The sequence below is a fragment of the Pseudophryne corroboree genome, chromosome 6 (assembly GCF_028390025.1).
Source record: "Pseudophryne corroboree isolate aPseCor3 chromosome 6, aPseCor3.hap2, whole genome shotgun sequence".
In the NCBI taxonomy this organism is placed as follows: Eukaryota; Metazoa; Chordata; class Amphibia; order Anura; family Myobatrachidae; genus Pseudophryne; species Pseudophryne corroboree.
In genome coordinates this window covers 509812494-509840319 of record NC_086449.1, presented here as the reverse complement: position 1 = coordinate 509840319, position 27826 = coordinate 509812494, and the positions used below count along the sequence as shown (strand labels likewise).

Genomic DNA, 27826 nt, shown 5'->3' with positions numbered 1-27826 from the left:
CTGGTGCTGGTGCCAAAAATACGGGGGACAAAAAGAGTAGGGGTCCCCCGTATTTTTAACACCAGCATCGGGCTCCACTAGCTGGACAGATAATGCCACAGCCGGGGGTCACTTTTATGCCGTGCCCTGCGGCCGTGGCATTAAATATCCAACTAGTCACCCCTGGCCGGGGTACCCTGGGGGAGTGGGGACCCCTTCAATCAAGGGGTCCCCCCCCCAGCCACCCAAGGGCCAGGGGTGAATCCCGAGGCTGTCCCCCCCCCATCCAATGGGCTGCGGATGGGGGGGCTGATAGCCTTTTGTGATAATAAAAAGATATTGTTTTTTCCAGTAGTACTACAAGTCCCAGCAAGCCTCCCCCGCAAGCTGGTACTTGGAGAACCACAAGTACCAGCATGCGGGAGAAAAACGGGCCCGCTGGTACCTGTAGTACTACTGGGAAAAAAATACCCAAATAAAAACAGGACACACACACCGTCGACAGTAAAACTTTATTTCATACGTCGACACACACATACTTACCTATGTTCACACGCCGACATCGGTCCTCTTCTCCATGTAGAATCCACGGATACCTGAAAAGAAAAGATCAATATACTCACCTCAGCCATGGTCCAGAGATAAATCCACGTACTTGGCAAAAAAACAAACCGAACACCCGCTCCATGCCGGACTGAAAGGGGTCCCATGCTGACACATGGGACACCTTTCCACGAATGAGACCTGTCAGTGACAGCTGTCACAGAAAGGTCTCTAAGCCAATCAGGAAGCGCAACTTCGTTGCGCTCACCTGATTGGCTGTGCGCTGTCTGTACTGTGACAGCACATCGCAAAGCCGCTCCATTACTTTCAATGGTGGGAACTTAGCGGCTAGCGGTAAGGTCACCCGCCGGTCAGCGGCTGACCGACGGGTGACCCCACCGCTACCCGCAAAGTTCCCACCATTGAAAGTAATGGAGCGGCTTTGCGATGTGCTGTCACAGTACAGACAGCGCACAGCCAATCAGGTGAGCGCCACGGAAGTAGCGCTTCCTGATTGGCTGAAGGGACGTCAGTGACAGGAGTCACGTGATGTCCCGGCATTCGGGAGAAAGGGGTCTGATGTGAAAGCATTGGACCCCTTTCTAGTCCGGTATGGAGCGTGTTTTTGCGTGGATTTTACTCTCTGGACGTGGATTTATCTCTGGACGCTGGAAGGTGAGTATAATTTTTTCACAGGTACCCTCGGATCGTCGGAGACCGTGGCAGTCGGCGTGTCAACATAGGTAAGTATGTGTGTGTCGGTAGTGTGTAATAAAGTTTTACTATCAAGGTGTGTGTCTCCTGTTTTTATTTGGGTATTTTTTTCCCAGTAGTACTACAGGTACCAGCGGACCCGTTTTTCTCCCGCATGCTGGTACTTGTGGTTCTCCAAGTACCAGCTTGCGGGGGAGGCTTGCTGGGACTTGTAGTACTGCTGGAAAAAACAATATCTTTTTATTATCACAAAAGGCTATCAGCCCCCCCATCCGCAGCCCATTGGATGGGGGGGGGCAGCCTCGGGCTTCACCCCTGGCCCTTGGGTGGCTGGGGGGGGGGGACCCCTTGATTGAAAGGGTCCCCACTCCCCCAGGGTACCCCGGCCAGGGGTGACTAGTTGGATATTTAATGCCACGGCCGCAGGGCACGGCATAAAAGTGACCCCCGGCTGTGGCATTATCTGTCCAGCTAGTGGAGCCCGATGCTGGTGTTAAAAATACGGGGGACCCCTACTCTTTTTGTCCCCCGTATTTTTGGCACCAGCACCAGGCGCAGAGCCCGGTGCTGGTTTTAAAAATACGGGGGATCCCTGGCCAATTTTTCCCCTGCATTTTTAGAACCAGGACCAGCTCGATGAGCCCGAGGCTGGTTATGCTTTGGAGGGGGGACCCCACGCCATTTTTTTTTCGGGTTTTTCACGTTTTTTTACCGTTTTTTAAAAATCGCGGCAAAATCCGCCAAATTGGCCGATTTTCGCCCGCGACTCTGGCGAATCCGTTTTTCTTTGAATATGGTGAATTCCGGAAGCCACCTTCCGGGATTCACCTGTCGAATTGAGTCGAATTAAAAAACGTCGAAAATTGCCGCGAATTCGACCGCAATTGCATATACCCCTATAAGTGCAAACGCCAATATTTACAACCAAAAAAGTCATAATAAATGTATGAAAATATATCTTGAGATGAATAAAATTACTTCAATGTATCGAAGTGGTGTATGATAATAGGCACAGTAAGCAACAATTACATTATTTCAAAATTGATCCCAAATGATGGGAGGAAAATTACTGTCCCCTGGCAAAAATAAAGGAAATAATAATAACAATCTATAGGGTAAATTCCAGATACATATACTGGACATCGTTAAAATGTGTTTAGAGGCTGGAAATTATGGAATGTGCTCCAGCAAATCATATCTGCTGAAAAGTGAAGTTGTACAGTATTATCCTGTGATGATTAGGGGATGTAAGGCATGTTCTCCAGCCAATCATATTTTCCTGAGACTGGGGCTACATCCCAGATTCATATCATATGGGTTACAGATGGTCTGGCCCACGCGTGTGCTAAAACTGAATGTCCGTGTGATGTATCTAGAAGCTGGAGCTGACAGGAATGTGCTCCGGCCAAACATATCACTGAAAGGCGGAGTTGTGTCCCAGAGTAGCATATATAGAAAGATAACTGTCCCCTAAATTGTAGGGTATATAATAGTGGCTTGTTATTAATAGAGAATTAAAATGGAAACAATTAAAGAAAATATACATTAAAGATCAAATTAATAAAGTAGGGCGAATATAACTATATGAATCATACTGTATGTAAGGGGAGTGACTTAAAAATGTGTGATTATGCATAAGATATAATAGGGCGTCGGAACTGGGGGGGGCAAGGGGGCAGCTCGCCCCCCCCCCCCCCCAAACATAGGGGTCTATTCATGTAGCAGAGAAAAGCCCTGTTTTGCGGTAAACAGGGCTTCTCTCTGCTTACCGCAATTCACAGAGCTGGTTACCGTGGAGAAGTCTCTGACTTCTCCAGCGGTACCCCCGCTCTGTGGCTGAATCGCATCATCATACCTTTGTATGGTGAGTGCGATTCATGAAGGTGCGGAAAGCTCTGCTTTCAGCTTCTCCATGGAGTTCAGGTTCGCATCTCAGGACGGCGTAACCTGAACTGTGGTGCGGAGACATCCGGGAAGCTCAATGCTTCCCTGATCGCTGCTCGACACCTCGTGCTGGCTCCGCCCCCCGACCTCCCAGCAACCACTGCGGCCGGCCGGGAGGTCAACACCGTGCGCATGCGCAAAGGGACCGTCGCTGGACCCCGCGCATCGCTGGGAAGGACCGCCGGAGAAGACCTCACCGCGGGAGCCCCAGACACCGCAGCGCATCGTCGGAAGGGTAAGTATACATGAATTGCTACTTATCACGGCTATACATCGCATCGAAGCGATGCGATGTATAGTGATAAGTAGCAATTCTGATTTCGTTTTCTACATGAATAGACCCCATAGAGAGGCGCCGATCAGGGTAGAGGAGGAGCGGAGGAGCGATGTGCGGTCAGGTGATAGACCGCACATTACATCCTCCGCTCCGTGTAGCGCCCAGTGCGGACCCCTCCCCCATCATTTTTTGTTTGTTATTGCTGCCGCTACGCTGCTAGTTACACAGCAGCATCCCTGCTGCCAGAGGAGCTCCGCCTCCTTGAACTCTGCTCTGCTCTGCGAGGTGCGAGCATCCCGGCCGTCAGCTTGAGGGAGGAGGAGATCTCTCCACGCGCGATGGATGCAGCCGACGGCGGACCTACTGAGCCTGGAGTCGGACAGGTGAGCGGGAACGGAGAGGGTGAGGAGCCTGGCTGTGGACTGTGCGGCAGGAGGCATCCCCGGGGACAGCGTGGGGGAGAGAGGTAAGAGGCGACTGGAGGCATCATCCCCTGTGACTAGGGTTAGAGGAGGCTGGCTGTGCCACTGGAGGCATCTTCTGTGCTCTGTGAAAGGGGTGGGGGTGGGGGAGGAGGCAGTCAGTGCTGTTGGGAGGCATCCCCTGCCCCTGTCACCGTGCAGTGGGGGGGGGGGGGGAGGGTTAGGAGGCTGGCTGTGCCCTATCATCCACTATCCCCCTGTCACCCTCACCATGTCACCCACTATCCACCTGTCACCCTCACCATGTCACCCACTATCCACCTGTCACCCTCACCATGTCACCCACTGTCCACCTGTCACCTTCACCATGTCACCCACTATCCCCCTGTCACCCACTATCCCCGTCACCCTCCCCATGTCACCCACTATCCACCTGTCACCCTCACTGTCACCCACTATACCCCCGTCACCCTCACCATGTCACCCACTATCCACTTGTCACCCTCACCATGTCACCCACTATCCACCTGTCACCCTCACCATGTCACCCACTATCCACCTGTCACCCTCACCATGTCACCCACTATCCCCCTGTCACCCTCACCATGTCACCCACTATCCACCTGTCACCCTCACTGTCATCCACTATACCCCCGTCACCCTCACCATGTCACCCACTATCCACCTGTCACCCTCACTGTCACCCATTATCCCCCCGTCACCCTCACCATGTCATCCACTATCCCCCCGTCACCCTCATGTCACCCACTATCCCCCCGTCACCCTCACCATGTCACCCACTATCCCCCCGTCACCCTCACCATGTCACCCACTATCCCCCCGTCACCCTCACCATGTCACCCACTATCCCCGTCACCCTCAGCATGTCACCCACTATCCACCTCTCACCCTCACCATGTCACCCACTATCCCCCTGTCACCCCCTATCCCCCTGTCACCCTCTCCATGTCACCCACTATCCACCTGTCACCCTCACTGTCACCCACTATACCCCCGTCACCCTCACCATGTCACCCACTATCCACCTGTCACCCTCACTGTCACCCACTATCCCCCCGTCACCCTCACCATGTCACCCACTATCCCCCCCGTCACCCTCATGTCACCCACTATCCCCCCGTCACCCTCACCATGTCACCCACTATCCACCTGTCACCCTCACCATGTCACCCACTATCCCCCTGTCACCCACTATCCCCCTGTCACCCTCACCATGTCACCCACTATCCACCTGTCACCCTCACTGTCACCCACTATACCCCCGTCACCCTCACCATGTCACCCACTATCCACCTGTCACCCTCACTGTCACCCACTATCCCCCCCCCGTCACCCTCACCATGTCACCCACTATCCCCCCGTCACCCTCATCATGTCACCCACAATCCCCCCGTCACCCTCACCATGTCACCCACTATCCCCCAGTCACCCTCACCATGTCACCCACTATCCCCGTCCCCCTCAGCATGTCACCCACTATCCACCTCTCACCCTCACCATGTCACCCACTATCCCCCTGTCACCCTCACTGTCACCCACTATCCACCTGTCACCCTCACCATGTCACCCACTATCCCCCTGTCACCCTCACCATGTCACCCAATATCCCCCTGGCTGTCACCCACTATCCCCGTCACCCTCACCATGTCACCCATTATCTCCCTGTAACTCTCTCTTCCTGACACCGTCTCTACCTGTCACCCACTGTCTCCATCACCTAGTATCTCCCTGTCTCCCTCACCATGTCACCCACTATTTTTCTGTCACCCAATGTCTTTTTGTCACCCACTATTTCCCTGACACTTTCTATCTCCCCGTCACACCTCCTTGCTGAGAAGTGCTGCTGTTGCTGCTGGCTGCCAGCGCTTGTCACTCTGACAGGCAGCAGCTGCGCCGGCAGCATGAAAAGCCGCTCCCCCCTCTCTGCGTCATTATTGAGGAAGCCGCACTGTCCTGCCTGTTGCTGCCGCTGCTGCCAGAGCCTGTCTCACTTACCACAGGCAGCGCAGCAGTGGCGATGGCAGCATGAAGAGATGTGCCGCTCACCCGCCCAGGAAGACCACACTATCTTTGTCAACTCTGAGTACTCTCCGAGTCCCGAGCTCCGCCTCCCCAGTGGGCTGCTCTAAATCAAAGGGATAGCCGCAGCACACAGACAGAATCCCACGTGTGACAGGCTGGTGCTTTTTCCTAAAGAAAAGAGGAGGCGCTACTTACACTCCAAATATATGGTAATCAGCAGTCGGGGGGGGGGGGGGGGGGGGATGGGGGTGGCTCTCCATATGTTATAATCTGTATATGAATGTTTAATCCACACTTGGATTTAGAGTATTTTATTTATTCTAATAAAGCTATTTTTATATGCCCCTTCCCTCACTCTCCCTGTAAGTCCACCCTCGGTGCCCCTCCCCTCGCCCTCCCTGTAACTCCCCCCTCAGTGCCCCTGCCTTCACCCTCCCTTTAACACCCCATCAGCACCCCTTCCACTCACCCTCCCAGTAACTCCCCGTCAGCATCCCTGCCCTCACCCTCCATGTAGCTCCCCCCTCAGTGTGCACTCACCCTCCTTCTAACTCCCCCCTCAGCATCCCTACTCTCACCCTCCCTGTAACTCTCCCCTCAGCGTCCCAGCCCTCATCCTTCCTGTAACTCGACCCTCAGTGCTCCTCACGCTCCTTCTAACTCCCTGTCAGCGCCCAAGTCCTCACCCTCCCTGTAACTCCCCGTCTGTGTCCCTGTCCTCAGCCGCCATGTAACTCCCCATCAGTGTCCCTGCCTTACCCGCCATGTAACGCCCCCTTAGCATCCCTGCCCTCACCCTCCCTGTAACTCCCCCTCAGCATCCCTGCCCTCACCCTCTCTGTAACTCCCCCCTCAGCATCCCAGCCCTCATCCTTCCTGTAATTCCACCCTCAGTGCTCCTCACACTCCTTCTAACTCCCTGTCAGCATCCCTGCCCTCAGCCTCCCTGTAACTCCCCCTCAGCATCCATGCCCTCAGCCTCCCTGTAACTCCCCCTCAGCATCCCTGCCCTGGCCCTCCCTGTAACTCCCACTGCCACTACTATCAGTCACCATGACGCCAGCACTGCACTGGTCACTGCTAGTGCTTGACCTACTCTCCCTGCTACATGGGGCACATGTTGGGAAACTAGAGTGACATGGGAGAGCTGAAGTGCTTATTTTGCTGTTCTGTGTTCAAATAGTCGCCACTTCCAAGGGAAGTGTATATTTGCTGTGCAAGTGTGCAACTGCATGTGTACGCCGAGCTGCTAAAATCCACTAAAATCCACTTTGTGCAGTTTCTGCACTGCCTAGGACTTACTCCTACAGTGCGATCACATCAGGCTGATCGGGGCCGGAGCTGACGTCAGACACCTTCCCTGAAAATGCTTGGGCACACCTGCGATTTTCCGGACACTCCCAGTAAACGGTCAGTTTCCACCCACAAACGGCCACTTCCTGTCAATCACCTTGCAAACGCCCGTGCCAACGGATTTTTTGCATCATCCTCTCGCTGACCAGCGACACCCTTTGTTGCTGTCCAACGCACGTGCGCCGTTAATACCCGATTACCCACTGTGCGAAAACATACAGCAGCGATCAGATCTGAATGACCCCCTTAGTGTGGATCTGGTCTTCTCAATGTATTTCAGGTGGATCTGGCCTTTAGCGATTCAGCAATTTAGGGGCGCCAAAATGAGACTATATCTTGCCCCCCCAACCTAAAAACATTCTGACGCCCCTGAATAGGGTCAACAAATTGTAAATAGATAGCTAATACGTGGTCAATAAATTTGTCAGTTGGCAGCTGGTTATATCTCCCTTATTAAGCAGGATGTGTATGTTCATATTTTTCTGGTGAGCAAGTGTTGTAAATTGGTAAATTGGTCTTGCAAGCTGAAAATAAATCTACTGTAATAAATGAGCAGGTATGTTAGAAGCCAGAGTTCTGTGAAATAGACCAAACAATACCTATATCTACACAATTAAGGAATAAGTAAGCAGGGGGTTGTGTGAGTTACACTCCCAAATCTGTTCTCCATTACGAAATCTTAATGTATCACAAACTATTCTAAGACATTATTAAATAACATGAGTAAAAACACTTAATTTAATTGAAAAGATGAAAATCTTGGAACATCATCATGGTGGTTGTGCATAAATGTACGCAGTATAAAGTGGGGTGATATGAAGTCTTGAATATGAGGGTATAGTACGGTGGGTGTGGTCAAACATTAGGTGAAACAGTATGCAAAGTAATAATGGGTAAATAAAAAGCAAATATGTGGACGTAAAATGTGTATTTACTGTATGGCATGGGTGGCCAAACAGGTTGACCGCGGACATGCAACCAGTCGATCGCAATCCGCCACCCATCCACAGAGGTGGGGAGAGTGCAGCACGTGCCTCTACTGCCTGCCGCCCTGCCTCTCAGTCTGGTCTCCGGCAGTGACGGCGGAATGTATATCTCAAATCAGGCGCCAGTTCGTTAGCCAATCAGAGCTCGCGGACCGGCACCTGATTTGAGATATACACGCTGCCGTCACTGCCGGAGACCAGATTGAGGGGCAGGGCGGCAGGCAGGAGAGGCGTGCGCTGCGCTCTCCTCACCACAGCAGCAAAACGGTGAGCAGTACTATGGGGGCGTATCTGGCACTGTGGTGGCATATGTGGCACTGTGGGGGCATATATGGCACTGTGGGGGCATATCTGGCACAGTGGGCACATGGCACTGTGGGGGGAATATCTAGCACTGTGGGGGCATATCTAGCACTGTGGGCACATGGCACTGTGGAGGGAATATCTAGCACTGTGGGGGCATATCTGGCACTGTGGGCACATGGCACTGTGGGAGCATATCTAGCACTGTGAGGGCATATCTGGCACTGTGGGCACATGACACTGTGGGGGCATATGTGGCACTATGGGAGCATATGTGTATTTGGCACTATGGGGGCATATCTGTATCTGGCACTGTGGGGGCATATGTGTTTGAGGTTTTTACCTGTGGGGGCCAATGCGTGATGTCGTGCGAGACAGTCATTACACCATGTGCAGCGAGGCCACGCCCCTTTTTTATGCCATGCCCTTTTTGGGCGCGCTATTATCCCACCTAGGTAGATCACAAAAGCTTTTCAGCTTTCACAGTAGATCACCGACTCAAAAAGTCTGCCCACCCCTGCTGTATGGGAATTAAGAAATGACAACAAAAAAAAAGTTATAAAGTGAAGGCAGTAATGATGACTAATAAATGGGGACATATAAAGGTGTGTACACACGGTGAGATAAATCTGTAAGATTTTGAATATATATAGTCAGAATCTTAAGAAAAGTTAGTGCATATCTCAAGATGTTAAGGTCCATACACGGAGCGATATAGCTGAGCGATTTTGACTATATAGTCAAAATCGCTCAGAAAGTTAGTGCATATCGCTCTGTGTGTACACAGCCAGCGATAGCGATGCGCGTCCCCGCCAGGTCTCTATCGCTGCTAAAAATAGACTGTGCAGGCAAGTAAATTTTGGCTAAGTCGCTGGAAAAGAAAAGCATCCCCTTGCTTAAATGAGTTAGCCATAATCGCTGGTAAAGTTAGTGAAAATCGCCTACTGTCAGTTCAAGTGAAAACGCTCAGTCAAAATCTCTCATAGTTAAAATCTCTGTGTGTATGCACCTTAAGAAGTTATGACATATTTTGGAAGGAAGATTAATTTTCAACATAAATAGCTAGTGTGACACATATCTTGCCTAAGTGTATTGTTGTGGAAATCCCAATCAAATATTAAAGTGGGTACTATTGTAAAAACTTTTATAGGAAGGCACTATAATTGATGACTTCATTCATGCCAGAGTAATTGTGTTAAGTCTGAATGTCCATTTGTTCTCCCTTTGTAACAAGGTTTTATTGAGATTGCCGCCTCTAATTCCAAATTTGACGTGTTCTTTATTCCAAAACCTTTGAGGCCTTTGTAAGAGCCCTTATGTGTCCTCAGAAAGTGCCTCACAACTGGTCTAATATTTTTAATTTTCTAGGTATCGGTACGGGAAGCGGTTAACATACTGTCGCACGGGATCCCCGCAATCACAATGCTGATGCCGGAATCCTGCTCAGCGGTACAATGACGGCGCAGAAATACGGGCGAGGTAGGTGACACCCATAGATGGAGAATGTAACCTGCGGCAAGTGCAACGAGCCATGGTGCCCGCAGCATGGCGAGTGCAGTGAGCCCACAAGGGGCTTACTAGCGCTCACCCCACTGCCAGCATACTGGTGTCCGGGATGCTGCTGTCGGTATACTGACTGCTGGCAACCCGGCCTTCGGTAATTCATACCGAACCCATCAGTAATTGCGTGTCGAATATTTCCTGCATGCTCCAGGATTCCCTGTTTGAGAGTACATGATGTTATACCGTCGTATCTCAAACCACATGGACATTCAAGAGAACAGACCACTCCCATTAACATTACAGTTGAAAAATTGGTTGCCAAAACTATCCTTCGGTTTGTCCACTCAAGTCATATGGCAGCAGGCCTTGCAGTTGCCGCATGGAAATGTACCTTTCATTTTAGATTTATTTTGTGGGTTCCTTTCAAAGTGGCTTTTGACCAAGTAATCCTGAAGGTTGGCACATTGTTGGCAGCTGAATGACGGTTGCGGTTCTAATGCTTCCCTGAGGTCAGCATAAGAGTATGGAAATGTTTTTTTAATTATTGCTTCTAAGATCTTTCCAGTCCTTGCAAAAGTCTACAACAAATCAAATTTTGTAAGAAAGATCAACTGGTCTCTATCTGTGTGGGAGACATGATGTATAGCACATTTTTTGTCCTCTTGCTGTAGCCCTATTCATCGATCTCTGGGTCAGTTCCAGGCTTTTAGTTTTACAAATTTCCTGTTCAGAACAGTTGTGGCGTAGCCTGAGAAGTTCACATTTGAGATATGCTTCTCAGCGTTGGAGGAACGTATGAGCTGTCATGATGCAATACACTGTAGACATATTTTTTTCTAAAATGCTCTGTATTGATATCACTCGTCTGATTGATGAAGATTTTTAGATCAAGGAAAGTCACTGATGCTTTACTAATGTCATGTGTGTTTTAGATTAATGTTATGATGGTTAAGGATGGAGATAAATTCAAGAAGATCCATCTCTGTTTCATGCCAAGTCAGTAAAATGTCATAGATGTAGCACTGCCAAATCATGACTTGGCTAGTGTATTTTTTGTTATCCTCACAAAAGACAACTTCTTTCTTCCACCACCAAAGTTACAGATTGGCATATGTGGGTGCACATGCCACACCCATAGCTGTTCCTTTTGTCCATAAGAAGAACTTAAATGGATGAAAAGTGTATTCCTGCCACTGTATAAATCATTGGTACGGCCGCATCTAGAATACTGTGTACAGTTCTGGGCTCTTCACCATAAAAAAAAAAAGACATAGTAGAACTTGAAAAGGTTCAGAGAAGAGCTACAAAATTGATTAACGGCTTAGCATCATTGGATCATGAGGAAAGACTCTCTAGGTTAGATACGTTTACACTAGAAAAAAGGCGTCTAAGAGGAGACATGATTAATATTTACAAATACCTCAAGGGACAATACATGGACCGGTCTAGCAATTTGCTTATCGAGAGATCTGTACACAGGACATGCGGTCACCCTCTAAAGTTAGAGGAGAGGAAGTTTAACACCAAGCGAAGGAAGAGTTTCTTCAGTGAGAGCAGTAAGGATATGGAATTCACTTCCAGAGAAGGTTGTAATGTCTGACTCAATTGATGTGTTTAAGAAAGGGTTAGACAATTTTTTAGCTGAAAACGGCATCCAAGGATATAATCTGTAATAACAATGTATGACAGTATCTGGCTCAGGAAAGATAATCCAGTGCTAGCAGTAAATCAAAATATAGATTTAACTCGATGGACAATTGTATTTGTTCAACCTAAACAACTACAGTATGTTACTATGTAAAGTAATTTAGATGGAGTATAAACTCCAATAATTTGAGTAAGAATTTGTGAAAGTCCTCATCCCGTCAGAGTGTAAAAAGTGGCTGACCGCTCTCAAGCCATCCTGGTGATTAATGCTAGTCTGTATATAATGCTTCAACATCAAGTGTGACCAAAAATTGGTCTCCATCCCAAACAACATCATTCAATTTTCTCAAAATGCGACGTGTCTTGCAGTTAAGAGGGTAAACTCATGACGTGACGTGACGCTGCTTGTACACAAAAATGCTAGCCTGTTCAGAGACGCCGTCAATTCTTGAAATGATCGGTCTATCTGGAGGCTTATTTAAGTTCTTATACACCTTTGGCAGCATGTAGAAGGTTGGGGTTTTGGAGTGATCAACTAATATTCCTGTTTAGATATTATGCTTTTCTTGTATGTATCATCTGTCATCCTTGTGTATACATAGGCAAAATTATCTGTGGGATTAAACAGAAGTTACTTGTAACATAGTGATTTCAACAGTTATCTCTGGCCTTCAGCAAGATACATATACTTAGGCATATTCATAAAGTTACCACCTTCATCAGATGGTTTAAAGATGACATAATCCCATTGTTTCAGCCTCTTACAGTGCCAGTCTCTCTTCCTAGTTAAAGGTATTATATATGGGGTGATGTTTCTTATTGTTTGTATGTAATGTATCAAGAGCTTTCGATACCAAATCCATAAAGATTTTTACATACCTCAGAGCAGATAGTCTCCTGTGGCATAAATGTGGATTTCCTATTATAGGATGCTCTACTTGTTTGTATAGTGGAGCAGCTCCTCTGACTGGGGTCATCTGATAATTATATCAAGGCTTCTAAGTTCTGAAGTTCTTGTTCAGTTTCAAATATTGTTGTTGGCTCCATTGGGATTATTATTGTTGTGTTAGTATCCCCTCCCTTGGTAAGGCATCATTCCCTTTGTTGGCAAAAAACTTTTTCAGTAGTATCTTTCTACCAACCACTTCTGACGACACCTGATTATTAAAGGGAATTTGTGGTGCAAACTGATGCTTCAGATGTAGGGGTGGGTGTGGCCCTGTCCCAGAACAAAGAACAAAGTAGTTTTGGCTAGATTGCACAAAAACCCAGGACTGGTGTAGTTTCCTGGCTGCTGTGTGTTCGAAAGTGCCTATCTACCCCAGGAGAGAGCACTACAACCTTGATCGCCTCACAACTAGTATTCTACTTAAAGGTGCACCACCAAATACCACTAAATTAATCAGCATTATTTGCAATACATTGGTTCTCTATATACATTCATAGAAGTATATTTTCTCTTCGTCATTGCCCTGATTCAGTTTCGGTCACAACTTCGATGGTAAACTGCACATGCAACATGGCCACAGTGCGCATGCGCCAAGGTACCTTTACAGTGCCATTCGCAGTGAGGAATCAGTCACAGGGTGATTGACTGTTAGAGACCAAAAGGCAGGTGTGTCATGACCATTTTCATGGTCACATAAAACGTATCTCATGGCTATTCTGTGCGGCCATGGAGTTACTAATGGAGTCAATGTTCCTCGTATCTGAGTACCTCGTTACTGAACATGTTGTGATGGCTTCGGTGGGCATCTCTGTTCACTTGTGGGCGGATGTTACACTTGCATTGCCTCGCATTTACGTCACTGAAAAGCATCACTGCTGCATCTGTATTGCAATTTTGGTTTTGGTCCATAGCAGTGTCAAACACACAGCACTGCTAACTGAATTTAATTATTGGTGTTTCAATGTAGATTTATTCCACCCCCCTTCCAAGACCATTAGATTTTTTTGCCACGAAAATATGACTCTGGTTTGGTCTTGTCTACCATTAGACCATATTGCTCAGCTCTTACATTACTAATTCCTGGATTTTCTGACAATACAATATACCTATGCCTTTTGAGAGATATTTTATTATCCAGGCCGATTATATCCAAATATTCCTCAACATTAGATACATCTAGCCTCCTGGCATGTTAAACAACCCTTCTAGTTGAGCCATGCTGTGGAGTAACTTGGTAGCTTTGTGCATATTTTCGTGTGACTTTTCCATTTCAGTGCAACTGTTTTGCATTACTATATGAATAGAATCCACAAGCTGTTTATGCGGTTTACAAGGATATGTGGGATGCCTATATTGTGTTTGTGACTGTGGCTATAGCTGCATACAAAATGGTACGGTACAGAGTTTTCCTAGTAAATACTGCAATGTACCATTTTGTATACAGATACAGTCACAGATGCACAGAGAATATAGGCATGCAGCATATCATTTTAATCAGCACAATATGCTTGTGCATCCTACAATAAAATTATTCAGGCGCTGACAATGAGAATTCCGTAATATGGTCCAATATCCCTCCCTGTAGAACTGCAGCTTCAGATGGGGGTCACGGTAACCCTATAGAAATAGAAGTACATCCAAATATAAATAAATGAAGCACTGCTCAGCCCGGGATATATTATACATAAAACATTTATTACACTCACAATATACACACGGCCGGTGATTAATATTTAAAACATATAAAAGAAAGACATTCAATTAACGCTTTCTACAGCTACTTTCTGGCTAATATACCAATCCACTACATTTTCAATTAACTTATATAAATTACCACTAAGCATTTAATCAAATTAGTAGAACAAAACCAATCAACCTCTCGCTATATACTTAATCCAGTCCAAAGCAGCTGTTAATTCAGTGATAGTATGCAGTCAGTTCCATAATCATACATTTCTGTCACTGTCTCCAATCACATTGGTTAGTACACATGGGCTTTGGCACTGCCATCAAACAGCCCGGCTAGTGCTTTATTGGTAATTACCAATACACTAAGTGGGTAATTCAGATCTGATCGCTGGGCTGCATTTTTTGTTGCCCTGCGATCAGATAGTCGCCGCCTACAAGGGGAGGGTAAGGGTGTGTACACACGGTGAGATAAATCTGTAAGATTTTGACTATATAGTCAAAATCTTATGAAAAGTTAGTGCATATCTCATGGTGCTAGGCAGCTTGCGATACAGATTCGATCCGATGCGCGCTCCCGTGGGGTCGGTATCGTAAGGCTAGATAGACTGTGCAGGCAAGTCAATCTTGACTATCTAGTGTAAAGTATAGTCAAAATTGGCACTTAGTCAAAATCGTACATAGACAAAATCTCAAGCACAGATAGTCAAAATCTGTCCTATCTGTGCTGTCTGGGCTCTGGGGGAGTTCAAGGGAAATCGCATAGTCAAAATCGAACATAGCAGGGATCTCAACGTGTGTACACACCCTAAAAGCGCTGTGCAAGTGTGCGACTGCTTGTGTAGCAGAGCTACATAAACTGATTTTGTGCAGTCTCTGCGCAGCCCAGGACCTACTATTCCACTGCAATTGTTTCCTGCTGATCGGGGTCGGAGCCGACGCCAGACACCCTCCCTGAAAACGCCTAATCCCACCTGCGTTTTTCCAGGCACTCCCGGAAAAATGGTCAGTTGCAACCTACAAAAGGCCTCTTCCTGTCAATCACCTTGCAAACGTCTGTGCGTTCGGATTTTTCGCACCATCCCATCGCTAGGTGCCGATGCCTGTCGCTGTTGTGCGACACACTGACGCATTGCGGTGCATATGCATGCGCAGTTCAGATCTGATCGCCCGCTGTGCAAAAACACACAGCAGTGATCAGATCTGAATTACCCCCTAAATTGGACTAAAATTGCTTATTAATATGTGGGACTAACATAATTCCATACTAACCTGGCTGACTTTAAACAGTGAGAAAAGCACTAACCTGGTGTCAGGAATCTGCATTCTCCATCGCATCACTACTGTGGAACTACAGGTTTCAGCAGTTCAGTTCAGTTCCAGTTTTCAGTCTACTGCAGCCTGGAGTACACAGTGCTTCAGCTAACTCACAGCTGATCTGAACACCCAATCCAGCGGGGTGTGTTCTCACAGAGATGCAACATCCAATCATCACAGACCAAGGGGTATAAACTCCAGTTCCTGGCTCAGTCTCATGGCCTTGGACATCCGTCTCCTGTCCTCTGTCTGCAGAGATTCCCCAGTGTATTGGACCTGTGGAACTACAGGTTCCAGCAGTTCCATTCCAGTTCCAGTCTTCAATCCTTTGTTTCCAGCAGTCTCCTATTTCTGGTATTTCCAAGTTGTTTCCCTGTTCCAGTGTTCCTGTGGAACTACAAGTACCAGCATCCATTCCAGCTTTCCTACGAGTCACATTCGGTGTACAAGTTCTCCTGGTTCCTGTGTTCCTGTTTCCAGTGGTTTCCTTGTCATTCTTCAGTCTTCAGTTTGCTATGAACTCCAGCCACAGTTTGCCACAACAACTTGCAGTAAGAGACTTTCTTCAGGTGTTCTTCCATTACTCAGCCTGTGCACCTGATTACCAGCATCTAGCATTGTGCATTGCATTCAGCACTTAACAACTTGCTGTGTTAGAACGGTCTCCTGCTAGGGCCTTGCTTGGCTGAAAGACGTGTGCTTCTACAGAGACTGTGTGCTTTGATTGCTATTTATTATATATCGGAGTTTCATTTGCTGCATCTGATTTCATTATTGCCTTATCATTTATATCAAGTTACAAGTTCATCTTCATTGCTCATTTGTTACCAGTGACTTTTGAAATATTCATTTATCGGATTAAGTTATTATTAATTGTTCCTGTCATCCATTATCCCTGTGTGATAATAAATATCAAGTGCTCATGTGCGGAACTTTTAGTCAGTCTCCCCGTTTCCTCTATCACTCCTACACTGACCCACTAGTGCCCCCTCCGGGGACAGACAAAGTTACAGAATCCTGACACCTGGCTGTTCAGAGGCAATGACAAAGCGCATATCTACTAACCAATGTAATTGGAGACAGTGACAGAAATGTATGATTATGGAACTGACTGCATATTAACTGCATGATTTAGGGGCTAATTCAGAACTGATCGTAGATGTGGTGAATTTAGCACATCTACGATCAGTCACACTGACATGAGGGGGGACGCCAGGCACAGGGCTAGCCCGCCCCGCATGTCAGTCCTTGCCTCGTTGCACAAGTACAAAAGCATTGCACAGCGGCGATGCTTTTGTACTTCAGGAGTAGCGCCCTACCAGCGCAGCTCCTGCGCGCTGGCAGGGAGCTAATCATCGCTGCTCGGGCCGCAGCAGCTGCGTATGTTGTTACGCAACCGCCATGGCCCGGCCCGCCTCCCCAACGGTCCGGGCACGCCTGCTTTGCCCGGACCGTGCCCACTAAACGGCGGCTAAACGGTACTGGCTTGCCCAGCGACCGCCTCTGCCTGTCAATCAGGCGATCGCAGGGCTACGACAGCTGACGGTTGTCTGCCATGCACCAGCGTGCGCATGCGCAGTTCAGACCTGATTGCTGTTGTGCGAAAACGCACAGCACCGATCAGATCTGAATCAGCCCCTTTGTTGTACGCATGTACTGCTGTGCATACATCTAGCCTCATTCAAAGATGAGTAAATCCATACTCGCCTGCTATACCAGAGAATCCAGGAGATTCCCAAATTCAGAGTCTTTCGGGGGGTATTCAATTAGCCGCAGTAATTTATTGCGGGCTAACTGATCGCCCAATAACAGGTTAATTTAATGGGCAAGAAAAAAAGGTCTGTGATTAAATAGCCCCGGCCATTAAAGCCCAATGCTACCATCTTGTTCACTCCTGTTAAATTAATGGGGTTAACGGAATTCACCCATATTTACACTGCTGGAGGAATAGGTTACCTTCCCGCACCCCATTCACTTCCTAGTGAAATGGACTTAATAGGAAATGTGATGTGCAATTCTGAAACAACTTGCTTGTCCTCCTCTTAGTAAAAGTGTGATTTGCCGCACTATGCCAAGGGGCCTAATGACTCAAATATCCGCACCCCCCACAGTGGACTAATGCATCTCCACTCCAAGAGCTCACCAGTAAGGGTGAAACAAAATGTCGAAAACTTGGCGTAAATACAGGTACACAATGCAATGCTGCACATTGGTAAATCTCTGAGGGATGTCCTGTTAAAATGAACAGATTTACAGTTGGGAGGGGGCATGTTCTAGGGCAACTGTAAATTGCAGCATAAAATCGGCTGTTTTGTATTTGTGTACTACATAAAAAAGGGAATTTACATATACACCCCCCCTTGCACTGAGATATGGTTTGTCCAGGTGCAAAATTGCACCTTTAAGCTGGAATTGCTGCTAACTGTAAATGAGGCCCATCATATTCAACAAAATGTAAGCGCATTCACACAACAGCCACTAGTTGGAAAACAGCACTGGACTAGCAGACACTCATACAACTGTTTTCAGATGCGATAAGTAAAATTAAAAGTTGTCTAACAGCGAATTTCTCAAAAAACAATTAAAAATATATTTGATAATCTGTAAAAATAAATATCCTTTATAATTATGAGAATGATTACAATTGGTGTAACAAAGTTGTGTTGTATATCAAAACTAGAAAAAAAACACACAAAGGTCTTGATTCTGAGTCAGACGCAGCGGTCCTTTTGCTGGTCACATGTCTGGGACTTTATGCAAATTCCGCTACAAACCCTTCCCTGGTGTATAGCCATGAACGTGCAAGGGTTGATATGCCCACTTTGTGCAGCTTTAGACGCAACCAACGGGTGCACCATCAAAACTTGCACCAGCCCTATGCCAAGTGCAGATTCTCAGTCATAGGGCCTGATACATACCTGATCGCTGCTGTGCGTTTTTTGCACAGCAGGTGATCAGATACTTAAGGGCCACATATACTTATGCGACATGTCCGTCTGACATGTCGCAGGCGATCACCCCGGCAGCCTCCCGTGGGGCAGGATTGCCCAAGATACATTGTATGCTGTCCTTTTGCATCCGATGTATACTGGGCGATCCCAGCCATGCCCCCAGGTCAGATCTGATTGAATGTGCAGCACATTCAATCTGGAGGATCCGATCCAATGCTCACGGGAACGCGCATCGGATCGGATACACCTCCAAAATGCCCGATTTCATCCGATATATTGGGCCGAATGCCCGAAATCGGATTAAATTGGGCATTATCGTTCTAGTGTATGGGGCTCTTAACTGCACATGCACTGCAATGCGCACATGTGTTGGACAACAACTAAAAGGCACGGGCAGTCAGCGACGGGATTGTGCAAAAAATTAAATCGCACGGACGTTCGCAAGGTGAATGACAGGAGGAAGCTGTTTGTGGGTGGTAACTTACCGTTTATTGTGAGTGTCCGGAAAAACGTAGGTGTGCCCAAGCATTTTCAGGGAGGGTGTCTGACGTCAGCTCTGGCCCTGATCAGTCTGTTCTCATTGCACTGGAGGAGTAAGTCCTGGGCTGCGCAGAGACTGCACAAAGTGGATTTTTGCAGCTCAGTGTACACATGGGATGCAAATTTACACTCCCCCTGGAGGCGGCGACTACCTGAATGTAGGACAGCAAAGTTAGCAGCCCAGCGTTCAGGTCTAAATCACCCCCATACACCTCCAACAATTATGCATCTGAGTTCAGAACCACTTCAGCAATACTCTCATAACAAAGCCCATAAGTTGGATCATCTACACTTAGCCACCTCCCAGTCCCTGCCAAATACATTTTCCAAAAAGGTCTGAGACCGTGTGTCTTAATCACAACTGCGTCTCTGTGCGCATGGACTCCGGATGCATGAGCAATATGACCTAGATGCATGTACAGTCGAAAAATTAAGCTCTCAACTGCGTAAGACATCGGAAGTGTGTCTAACTCAGAATCAGGACCAAAATGAAAAACATTAACACATAAATATAGCAATAAAACAAACCAAGACAGGACAAAATAAAGTATTCATTATGGCAGTTATATTAATTATGGCAGTTGTAACGAACAGTCTGGGTGTTTAGTGAACATGCTGTTTGGTGTAATAATAAGATTTTACTCACCGGTAAATCTATTTCTCGTAGTCCGTAGTGGATGCTGGGGACTCCGTAAGGACCATGGGGACTAGACGGGCTCCGCAGGAGACTGGGCACTCTAAAGAAAGATTTAGGACTATCTGGTGTGCACTGGCTCCTCCCCCTATGACCCTCCTCCAAGCCTCAGTTAGGAACTGTGCTCGGAAGAGCTGACACAATAAGGAAGGATTTTGAATCCCAGGTAAGACTCATACCAGCCACACCAATCACACCATATAACACGTGATAGGAACCCCGGTTAACAGTATGATAACAATTGGAGCCTCTGAAGAGATGGCTCACAACAAAACCCGATTTTTGTAACAATAACTATGTACAAGTATTGCAGACAATCCGCACTTGGGATGGGCGCCCAGCATCCACTACGGACTACGAGAAATAGATTTACCGGTGAGTAAAATCTTATTTTCTCTGACGTCCTAGTGGATGCTGGGGACTCCGTAAGGACCATGGGGATTATACCAAAGCTCCCAAACGGGCGGGAGAGTGCGGATGACTCTGCAGCACCGAATGAGAGAACTCCAGGTCCTCCTCAGCCAGGGAATCAAATTTGTAGAATTTAGCAAACGTGTTTGCCCCTGACCAAGTAGCTGCTCGGCAAAGTTGTAAAGCCGAGACCCCTCGGGCAGCCGCCCAAGATGAGCCCACCTTCCTTGTGGAATGGGCTTTTATTGATTTAGGCTGCGGTAATCCTACCGCAGAATGCGCAAGCTGAATAGTGCTACAAATCCAGCGCGCAATAGACTGCTATGAAGCAGGAGCACCTAGCTTGTTGGGTGCATACAGGATAAACAGCGAGTCAGTTTTTCTGACTCCAGCCGTCCTGGAAACATACATTTTTAGGGCCCTGACTACGTCCAGCAACTTGGAATCCTCCAAGTCCCTAGTAGCCGCAGGCACCACAATAGGTTGGTTCAAGTGAAAAGCTGAGACCACCTTCGGGAGAAACTGAGGACGAGTCCTCAATTCTGCCCTATCCATCTGGAAAATCAGATAAGGGCTTTTACAAGACAAAGCCGCCAATTCTGAAACCCGCCTGGCCGAAGCCAGGGCCAACAGTATGACCACTTTCCACGTGAGATATTTTAATTCCACAGTCTTAAGTGGTTCGAACCAATGTGATTTCAGGAATGCCAAAACCACATTGAGATCCCAAGGAGCCACTGGGGGCACAAAAGGAGGCTGAATATGCAGAACTCCTTTGACAAAAGTCTGAACTTCAGGCAGTGAAGCCAGTTCTTTCTGGAAGAAAATCGACAGAGCCGAAATCTGGACCTTGATGGACCCCAATTTGAGGCCCAACGTCACCCCTGCTTGCAGGAAGTGTAGGAATCGACCCAGTTGAAATTCCTCCTTCGGGCCTTCATGGCCTCACACCAAGCAACATATTTCCGCCAAATGCGGTAATAATGTCTTGCGGTGACATCCTTCCTGGCTTTGATCAGGGTAGGGATGACTTCCTCCGGAATACCCTTTTCCTTTAGGATCCGGTGTTCAACCGCCATGCCGTCAAACGCAGCCGCGGTAAGTCTTGGAACAGACAGGGTCCCTGCTGCAGCAGGTCTTGTCTGAGCGGCAGAGGCCAAGGGTCCTCTGCCAGCATCTCTTGAAGTTCCGGGTACCAAGCTCTTCTTGGCCAATCCGGAACCACGAGTATGGTTTTCACTCCTCGCATTCTTATTATTCTCAGTACCTTGGGTATGAGAGGTAGAGGAGGAAACACATAAACCGACTGGTACACCCACGGTGTCACTAGAGCGTCCACAGCGATCGCCTGAGGGTCCCTTGACCTGGCGCAATATCTTTTCAACTTTTTGTTGAGGCGGGACGCCATCATGTCCACCCGTGGTCATTCCCAACGGTTTACCCGCATTTGGAAAACTTCTGGAAGAAGTCCCCATTCTCCCGGGTGTAGGTCGCCCATCGGAGAATCCTTGTGGCTTCTGCCATCGCCATCCTGCTTCTTGTGCCGCCCTGTCTGTTTACATGGGCGACCGCCGTGATATTGTCTGATTGGATCAGTACCGGCTGGTTCTGAAGCAGGGGCCTTGCTTGGCTTAGGGCATTGTAAATAGCCCTTAGCTCCAGAATATTTATGTGAAGCGAAATCTCCTTGGAAATTTCTTCCCTGTGTGACTGCACCCCAGCCCCGAAGGCTGGCCTCCGTGGTCACCAGGACCCAGTCCTGTGTTCCGAATCTGCGGCCCTCTAGTAGATGAGCCCTCTGCAGCCACCACAGCAGCGATAACCTGTTTCTTGCCGACAGGGTTATCCGCTGTTGTATCTGTAGATGGGACCCGGACCATTTGTCCCACAGGACCCACTGGAACGTCCTTACGTGGAACCTTCCGAATGGAATTATGCTTCGTACGAAGCTACCATTTTTTCCAGGACTCGTGTGCTTCCACTGGAAGAAACACTCTTTGCTGGTCTGTGTCCAGAATCATTCCCAGGAACAGAAGACGTGTCGTCGGGACCAGCTGTGACTTTGGAATATTGAGAATCCAGTCGTGCTGTTGTAGCACTTCCCGAGAGAGTGCTACCCCCACTACCAACTGTTCTTTGGACCTCGCCTTTATCAGGAGATCGTCCAAGTACGGGATAATAAAAACTTCCTTCTTGCGAAGGAGTATCATCATTTCGGCCATTACCTTGGTAAAGACCTTCGGTGCCGTGGACAACTCCAACGGCAGCGTCTGGAACTGATAGTGACAGTCCTGTACCACACATCTGAGGTACTCCTGGTGAGGAGGGTAAATGGGGACATGCAGGTACGCATCCTTGATGTCCAGGGAGACCCTGTAATCCCCCTCGTCCAGGCTCGTAATAACCGCCCTGAGCGATTCCATCTTGAACTTGAATCTTCTGATATAAAAGTTCAAGTATTTTAATTTTAAGATGAGTCTCACCGAACCGTTCTGTTTCGGTACCACAACCATTGTGGAATAGTAACCCCTTCCTTGCTGAAGGAGGGGCACCTTGACAATCACTTGTTGTGATTATAGTGTTGAATAGCCACCAACACCGCCTCCCTGGCAGAGGGAGGTGCCGGTAAGGCAGATTTTAGGAAACGGCGGGGGGAAGAACGTCTCGAACTCCAGCCTGTACCCCTGAGATACTACTTGAAGGACCCAGGGATCCATGTGAGAGAGCACACTGGGCGCTGAAATTTCTGAGACGGGCCCCCACCGTACCCGGGTCCGCCTGAGCAGCCCCAGCGTCATGCTGTGGACTTACCGGACGCAGGGAGGACTTCTGCTCTTGGGAACTAGCTGTGTGCTGCAGCTTTTTCCTCTACCTTTGCCTCTCGGCAGAAAGGATGAGCCTCTAGCCCTCTTGGTTTTCTGGGGCCGAAAGGACTGTACTTGATGATACGGTGCTTTCTTTTGTTGTGGGGTAGCCTGTGGCAAAAAAGTCGATTTCCCAGCAGTAGCTGTGGAAACGAGGTCTGAAAGACCATCCCCAAACAGTTTTACCCCCTTATAGGGCAAAACTTCCATGTGCCAATTCGAGTCGGCATCGCCTGACCATTGCCGAGTCCATAACCCCCGTCTGGCGGCAATGGACCTAGCGCTTATTTTTGATGCCAGCCGGCAAATATCCCTCTGTGCATCACGCATGTATAAGACCACGTCTTTTATATGCTCTATTGTCAGCAAAATATTGTCCCTATCCATAGTTATTTTCCGACAGGGAATCTGACCACGCAGCGGGAGCACTGCACATCCATGCCGAAGCAATGGCTGGTCGCAATATAATGCCCGAGTGTGTGACTATATCTTTTAGGGTAACCCCCTGCTTTTTATCAGCAGGTTCCTTCAGGGCGGCCGTATCCGGAGACGGTAGTGCCACCTTTTCTGATAAGCGTGTAAGCGCTGTATCTACCCTATGGGGTGTTTCCCAACGTGACCTATCCTCTGGCGGGAAAGGGTACGCTGCCAATTACCGTTTAGAAATTATCAATTTCTTACCGGGGGAAGACCACGCTTCCTCACACACCTCATTTAATTTCTCAGATGCAGGAAAAACTACTGGTAGTTTTCTCTCACCAAACATAATACCCTTTTATGTGGTACCTGGGGTATTATCATAAATGTGTAATACATTTTTCATTGCCTCAATCATGTAACGGGTGGACCTATTTGGAGGGTACACTAGTCTCATCGTCGTCGACACTGGAGTCGGTATCCGTGTCGACATCTGTTTCTGCCATCTGAGGTAGCTAGCGTTTTTAGAGCCCCCCATGACATTTGAGACGCTGGAACAGGCACAAGCTGAGTAGCCGGCTGTTCTGTGTCGTCGACCTTTTGTGTAAGGAGTTGACACTTTCACGTAATCCTTCCATAAGTCCAACCACACCGGTGTCGATCCCGCAGGGGGTGACATCACATTTACAGGCATTCGCTCCGCCTCCACATCATTATCCTCCTCATACATGTCGACACAGCTGTACCGACACACAGCACACACACAGGGAATGCTCTGACAGAGGACAGGACCCCACAAAGCCCTTTGGGGAGACAGAGGGAGAGTATGCCAGCACACACCAGGGCGCTATATAACACAGGGATATCACATATAAGAGTGTTTTCCCTTATAGCTGCCTATATATATTGTATACTGCGCCTAAATTGTGCCCCCCCTCTCTTTTTAACCCTTTCTGTAGTGTATTGACTGCAGGGGAGAGCCAGGGAGCTTCCCTCCAACGGAGCTGTGAGGGAAAAATGGCGCCAGTGTGCTGAAGGAGATAGCTCCGCCCCTTTTTCGCAGACTTTCTCCCGCATTTTTATGGATTCTGGCAGGGGTTAAAAAGCACCTATATAGCCTCTGGGGCTATATATGGTGCCAGTTTGCCAGCCAAGGTGTCAGTATTGCTGCTCAGGGCGCCCCCCCCCAGCGCCCTGCACCCATCAGTGACCGCAGTGTGTGGTGTGCATGAGGAGCAATGGCGCACAGCTGCAGTGCTGTGCGCTACCTTGGAGAAGACAGAAGTCTTCAGCCGCCGATTTTCTGGACCACCTTCTTGCTTCTGGCTCTGTAAGGGGGACGGCGGCGCGGCTCCGGGAACGGACGACGAGGTCGGGTCCTGTGTTCGATCCCTCTGGAGCTAATGGTGTCCAGTAGCCTAAGAAGCCCAAGCTACCACCACTTAGGTAGGTTCGCTTCTTCTCCCCTTAGTCCCTCGATGCAGTGAGCCTGTTGCCAGCAGGTCTCACTGAAAATAAAAAACCTAACAAACACTTTCTTCCTAGGAGCTCAGGAGAGCCCCTAGTGTGCATCCAGCTCAGCCGGGCACAGAAATCTAACTGAGGCTTGGAGGAGGGTCATAGGGGGAGGAGCCAGTGCACACCAGATAGTCCTAAATCTTTCTTTAGAGTGCCCAGTCTCCTGCGGAGCCCGTCTATTCCCCATGGTCCTTACGGAGTCCCCAGCATCCACTAGGACGGCAGAGAAATAGAATTAACCACTTAATTTCCCCCCAAAAAAAAACCACTCCAAAATTTTCATTTTTTTATGAGTGAATTAGTGAGTGAATGAGTTAACATGATTTTAACCCTATTCAAAATGATTTTAGTGAGAACATTTTTTTTTTTTTTTTCTTTTTTAATTTTATTTAATTTTCCCCCAAACATCGATCGGGAACATCGCGACCTTCAGAACATCGGAAACATTGCGGCTTTCATTTTGAAAGCCAGGATAGCCTCCAGGTATACAGGGGGGCCTTGGAGGGGTTAATTTACACTCCCCAGCGGCTGCTATTGTCTGCAGCCACTGGATGGGGTAATCCTGCCATGCTGACCGATCACCAGTGATCGGCAGCACGGCAATCAGTAGGGGTGAGTGCAGGCAGGCAGAGGGACCTTCCGGTCCCTCTGACAGCAGCAGCGGAGGGAAATTTCCCTTCCTTGCCGTTGCTAACACTGTTTATCTGACTGCTCGCATCCTGTGCCACCAGGTCAGATAATGCACTTGCAGGCATGGTCGCATCTGATGCAACCATGCCAGGCAAGTGGTTAAAGGGCTAGCTGTAATAGTCCAGAAACAAACATTGGATGGAGAAAGGGAATATGTGACCTAACATTTAATGAATGTATCCCTAAAAGTTTAATAAGAACTCTAGACAATTTTGTTTATACTTGTACTTAATTTTTTTTTTCACATTTGGAGACCCTGGAGAACTTTGAATAAACACATTGCTCAGAGAAAATGTACTAATCAAGTTTGTTGTACAGCTGCCATAATCCCATAAAATCATACAATAAGATTTTCCAAATTCAAAAACATAAAATAAAATCCAATTGGTTATGCCACTGGGCAAATGTAGAGTATATTTTCTTAGAATTAATTAATCTATTTGGTAAATCTATACTTTAACAGCGAAGATTAAACCATTTGCCTTAAAACTGGGTAACTCATAATACAGATCACTTGTATTAAGCACAGTACTTTATATTCCCCAGACATTTCTTAAAATATTAATGAAGTCTTCATCATGCAAGATGCCAATACTCAGTCCTTCATAAAAATTTTCAAATTCACTGTACAACACTTCCTGGGGATCATTACAAGCATGCTCCAGTGTTTCAAAGAATGAAGATTTGATTTCCACTTCAGATGCAGAACCTACAAAATAAAGAAAACAAAAAATAGGGACATTTTTTTTTGAGCTTGGAACTGTACATATAACATGATAATACAAATGGCAGTTTTCTTTTAGTCTCAAGAGCCATAGAAAAGCTTACAGGCATCCAAAGCATATGCAAATCACCTCCAATTAAATGTCATTAGTAATGAGTTTATGCAAATTGGGTACATGCAGGGAGATGTTAAAAACTTGGCCTTTGTGGTACCCTGAGGATTTGGAGTTAAAACATATTGGTATACGGATTGCTTGATTGTTAATGAATATTCACAGGGTTCCTTGAAGGCACAATAAAGTAGTAATACCATATGTGACATATACTGCTAACATGATTATTCTTTTCAATTGAAGAACGTAGGATTTGGAAATCAATGAATAAACTTTTTACATAGAGCGCATAACTGTAAAGAGGCTTCAAATAAACAAAATAGAAACGTCATTTTCGAAGGTGTAGAGATATTTTGCATATCCATATGTCATCTTAGTTTACCAATTAGCATATCAAATACAAAAAGGTATAAGTAATATCATACTTTTATGTATACCATCTCTCTTATTAATCATTTCTGCTCATGTATGTCCCAATATTATCTAAAACTCAGCAAGTTGAAAACTAAACTCCATTCCTATAGAGCAGGCCTGGCCAACCTGTGCCTCCTCAGCTGTTGTGAAACTACAATTCCCAACACTACCAAGATCAGCCCTTCTTAAACTGGATGGAATCAAAACCAGTATCCCTGCCGACATTATTTCGTGCCTATACTACTGCAACCTTCTCCACTCTGGCCTTCTTCTCACTTGCATCTCGACAATCCATCCTTTACATTGTGGCAAGATTGGTTCTCTTCTTTTGCTGTTCTGCTTCTGCTCTCTGCCAAAGCCATCACTCTACTCTTCCCCTACAGAATCTAATGTAATCCTTAAATACAATGCTCTCAGACTTTTTTCCCAACCTCCAACATTTCCAACCCAATCTCACTGCACAGCTCAACCAATGAGAGCATCATCTCAATTACTCTCTGATTACTCTTTGTCAATCCCACCTCCAAGACTTCTCTCGATTGCCATACCTTTAGAACTTAAGCACCCAATTAGATCTCCTCAGACCCAGATGACTTAGCAACATTTACACTTGATCACTCAAGGAGTACTATTTCCATCTGAATTTAAAAGACCTTGAAATCTTTATTATAAGTGGCACATGATCACCGCTGCACCTTGTTCATTTTTTGTTTGAAGTAGTGTGGCCAAGTAGGCTCAGACAAACACATTGCAATAACTCCTATTATTAGACTTTTGGGTGGAATCCATGAGATTTGTATACACTATCAATGGACTTCACAAACT

General features: G+C 47.3%; 1 protein-coding gene and 1 long non-coding RNA gene across 3 annotated transcripts in view; one reads left to right on the top strand and one right to left on the bottom strand.

The window, feature by feature from the left end:
• The first annotated feature begins 3716 nt into the window (after positions 1 to 3716).
• The window catches only part of LOC134932744 (uncharacterized), a 90179-nt gene continuing 66069 nt past the window's right edge, over positions 3717 to 27826 (top strand). Inside the window, exons 1-2 of the long non-coding RNA XR_010179470.1 lie at positions 3717 to 3923; positions 9933 to 10043. This is a non-coding gene — a long non-coding RNA (uncharacterized LOC134932744). The remainder of the gene's footprint in view (positions 3924 to 9932; positions 10044 to 27826) is intronic.
• CAPS2 (calcyphosine 2) overlaps positions 25368 to 27826 on the bottom strand; it is a 274614-nt gene continuing 272155 nt past the window's right edge. For both annotated transcript variants that reach the window (XM_063927438.1, XM_063927439.1), the window contains exon 19: positions 25368 to 26460. In XM_063927438.1, coding sequence (XP_063783508.1) covers positions 26285 to 26460 — 176 coding nt within the window. In that variant the 3' untranslated portion in view covers positions 25368 to 26284. The remainder of the gene's footprint in view (positions 26461 to 27826) is intronic.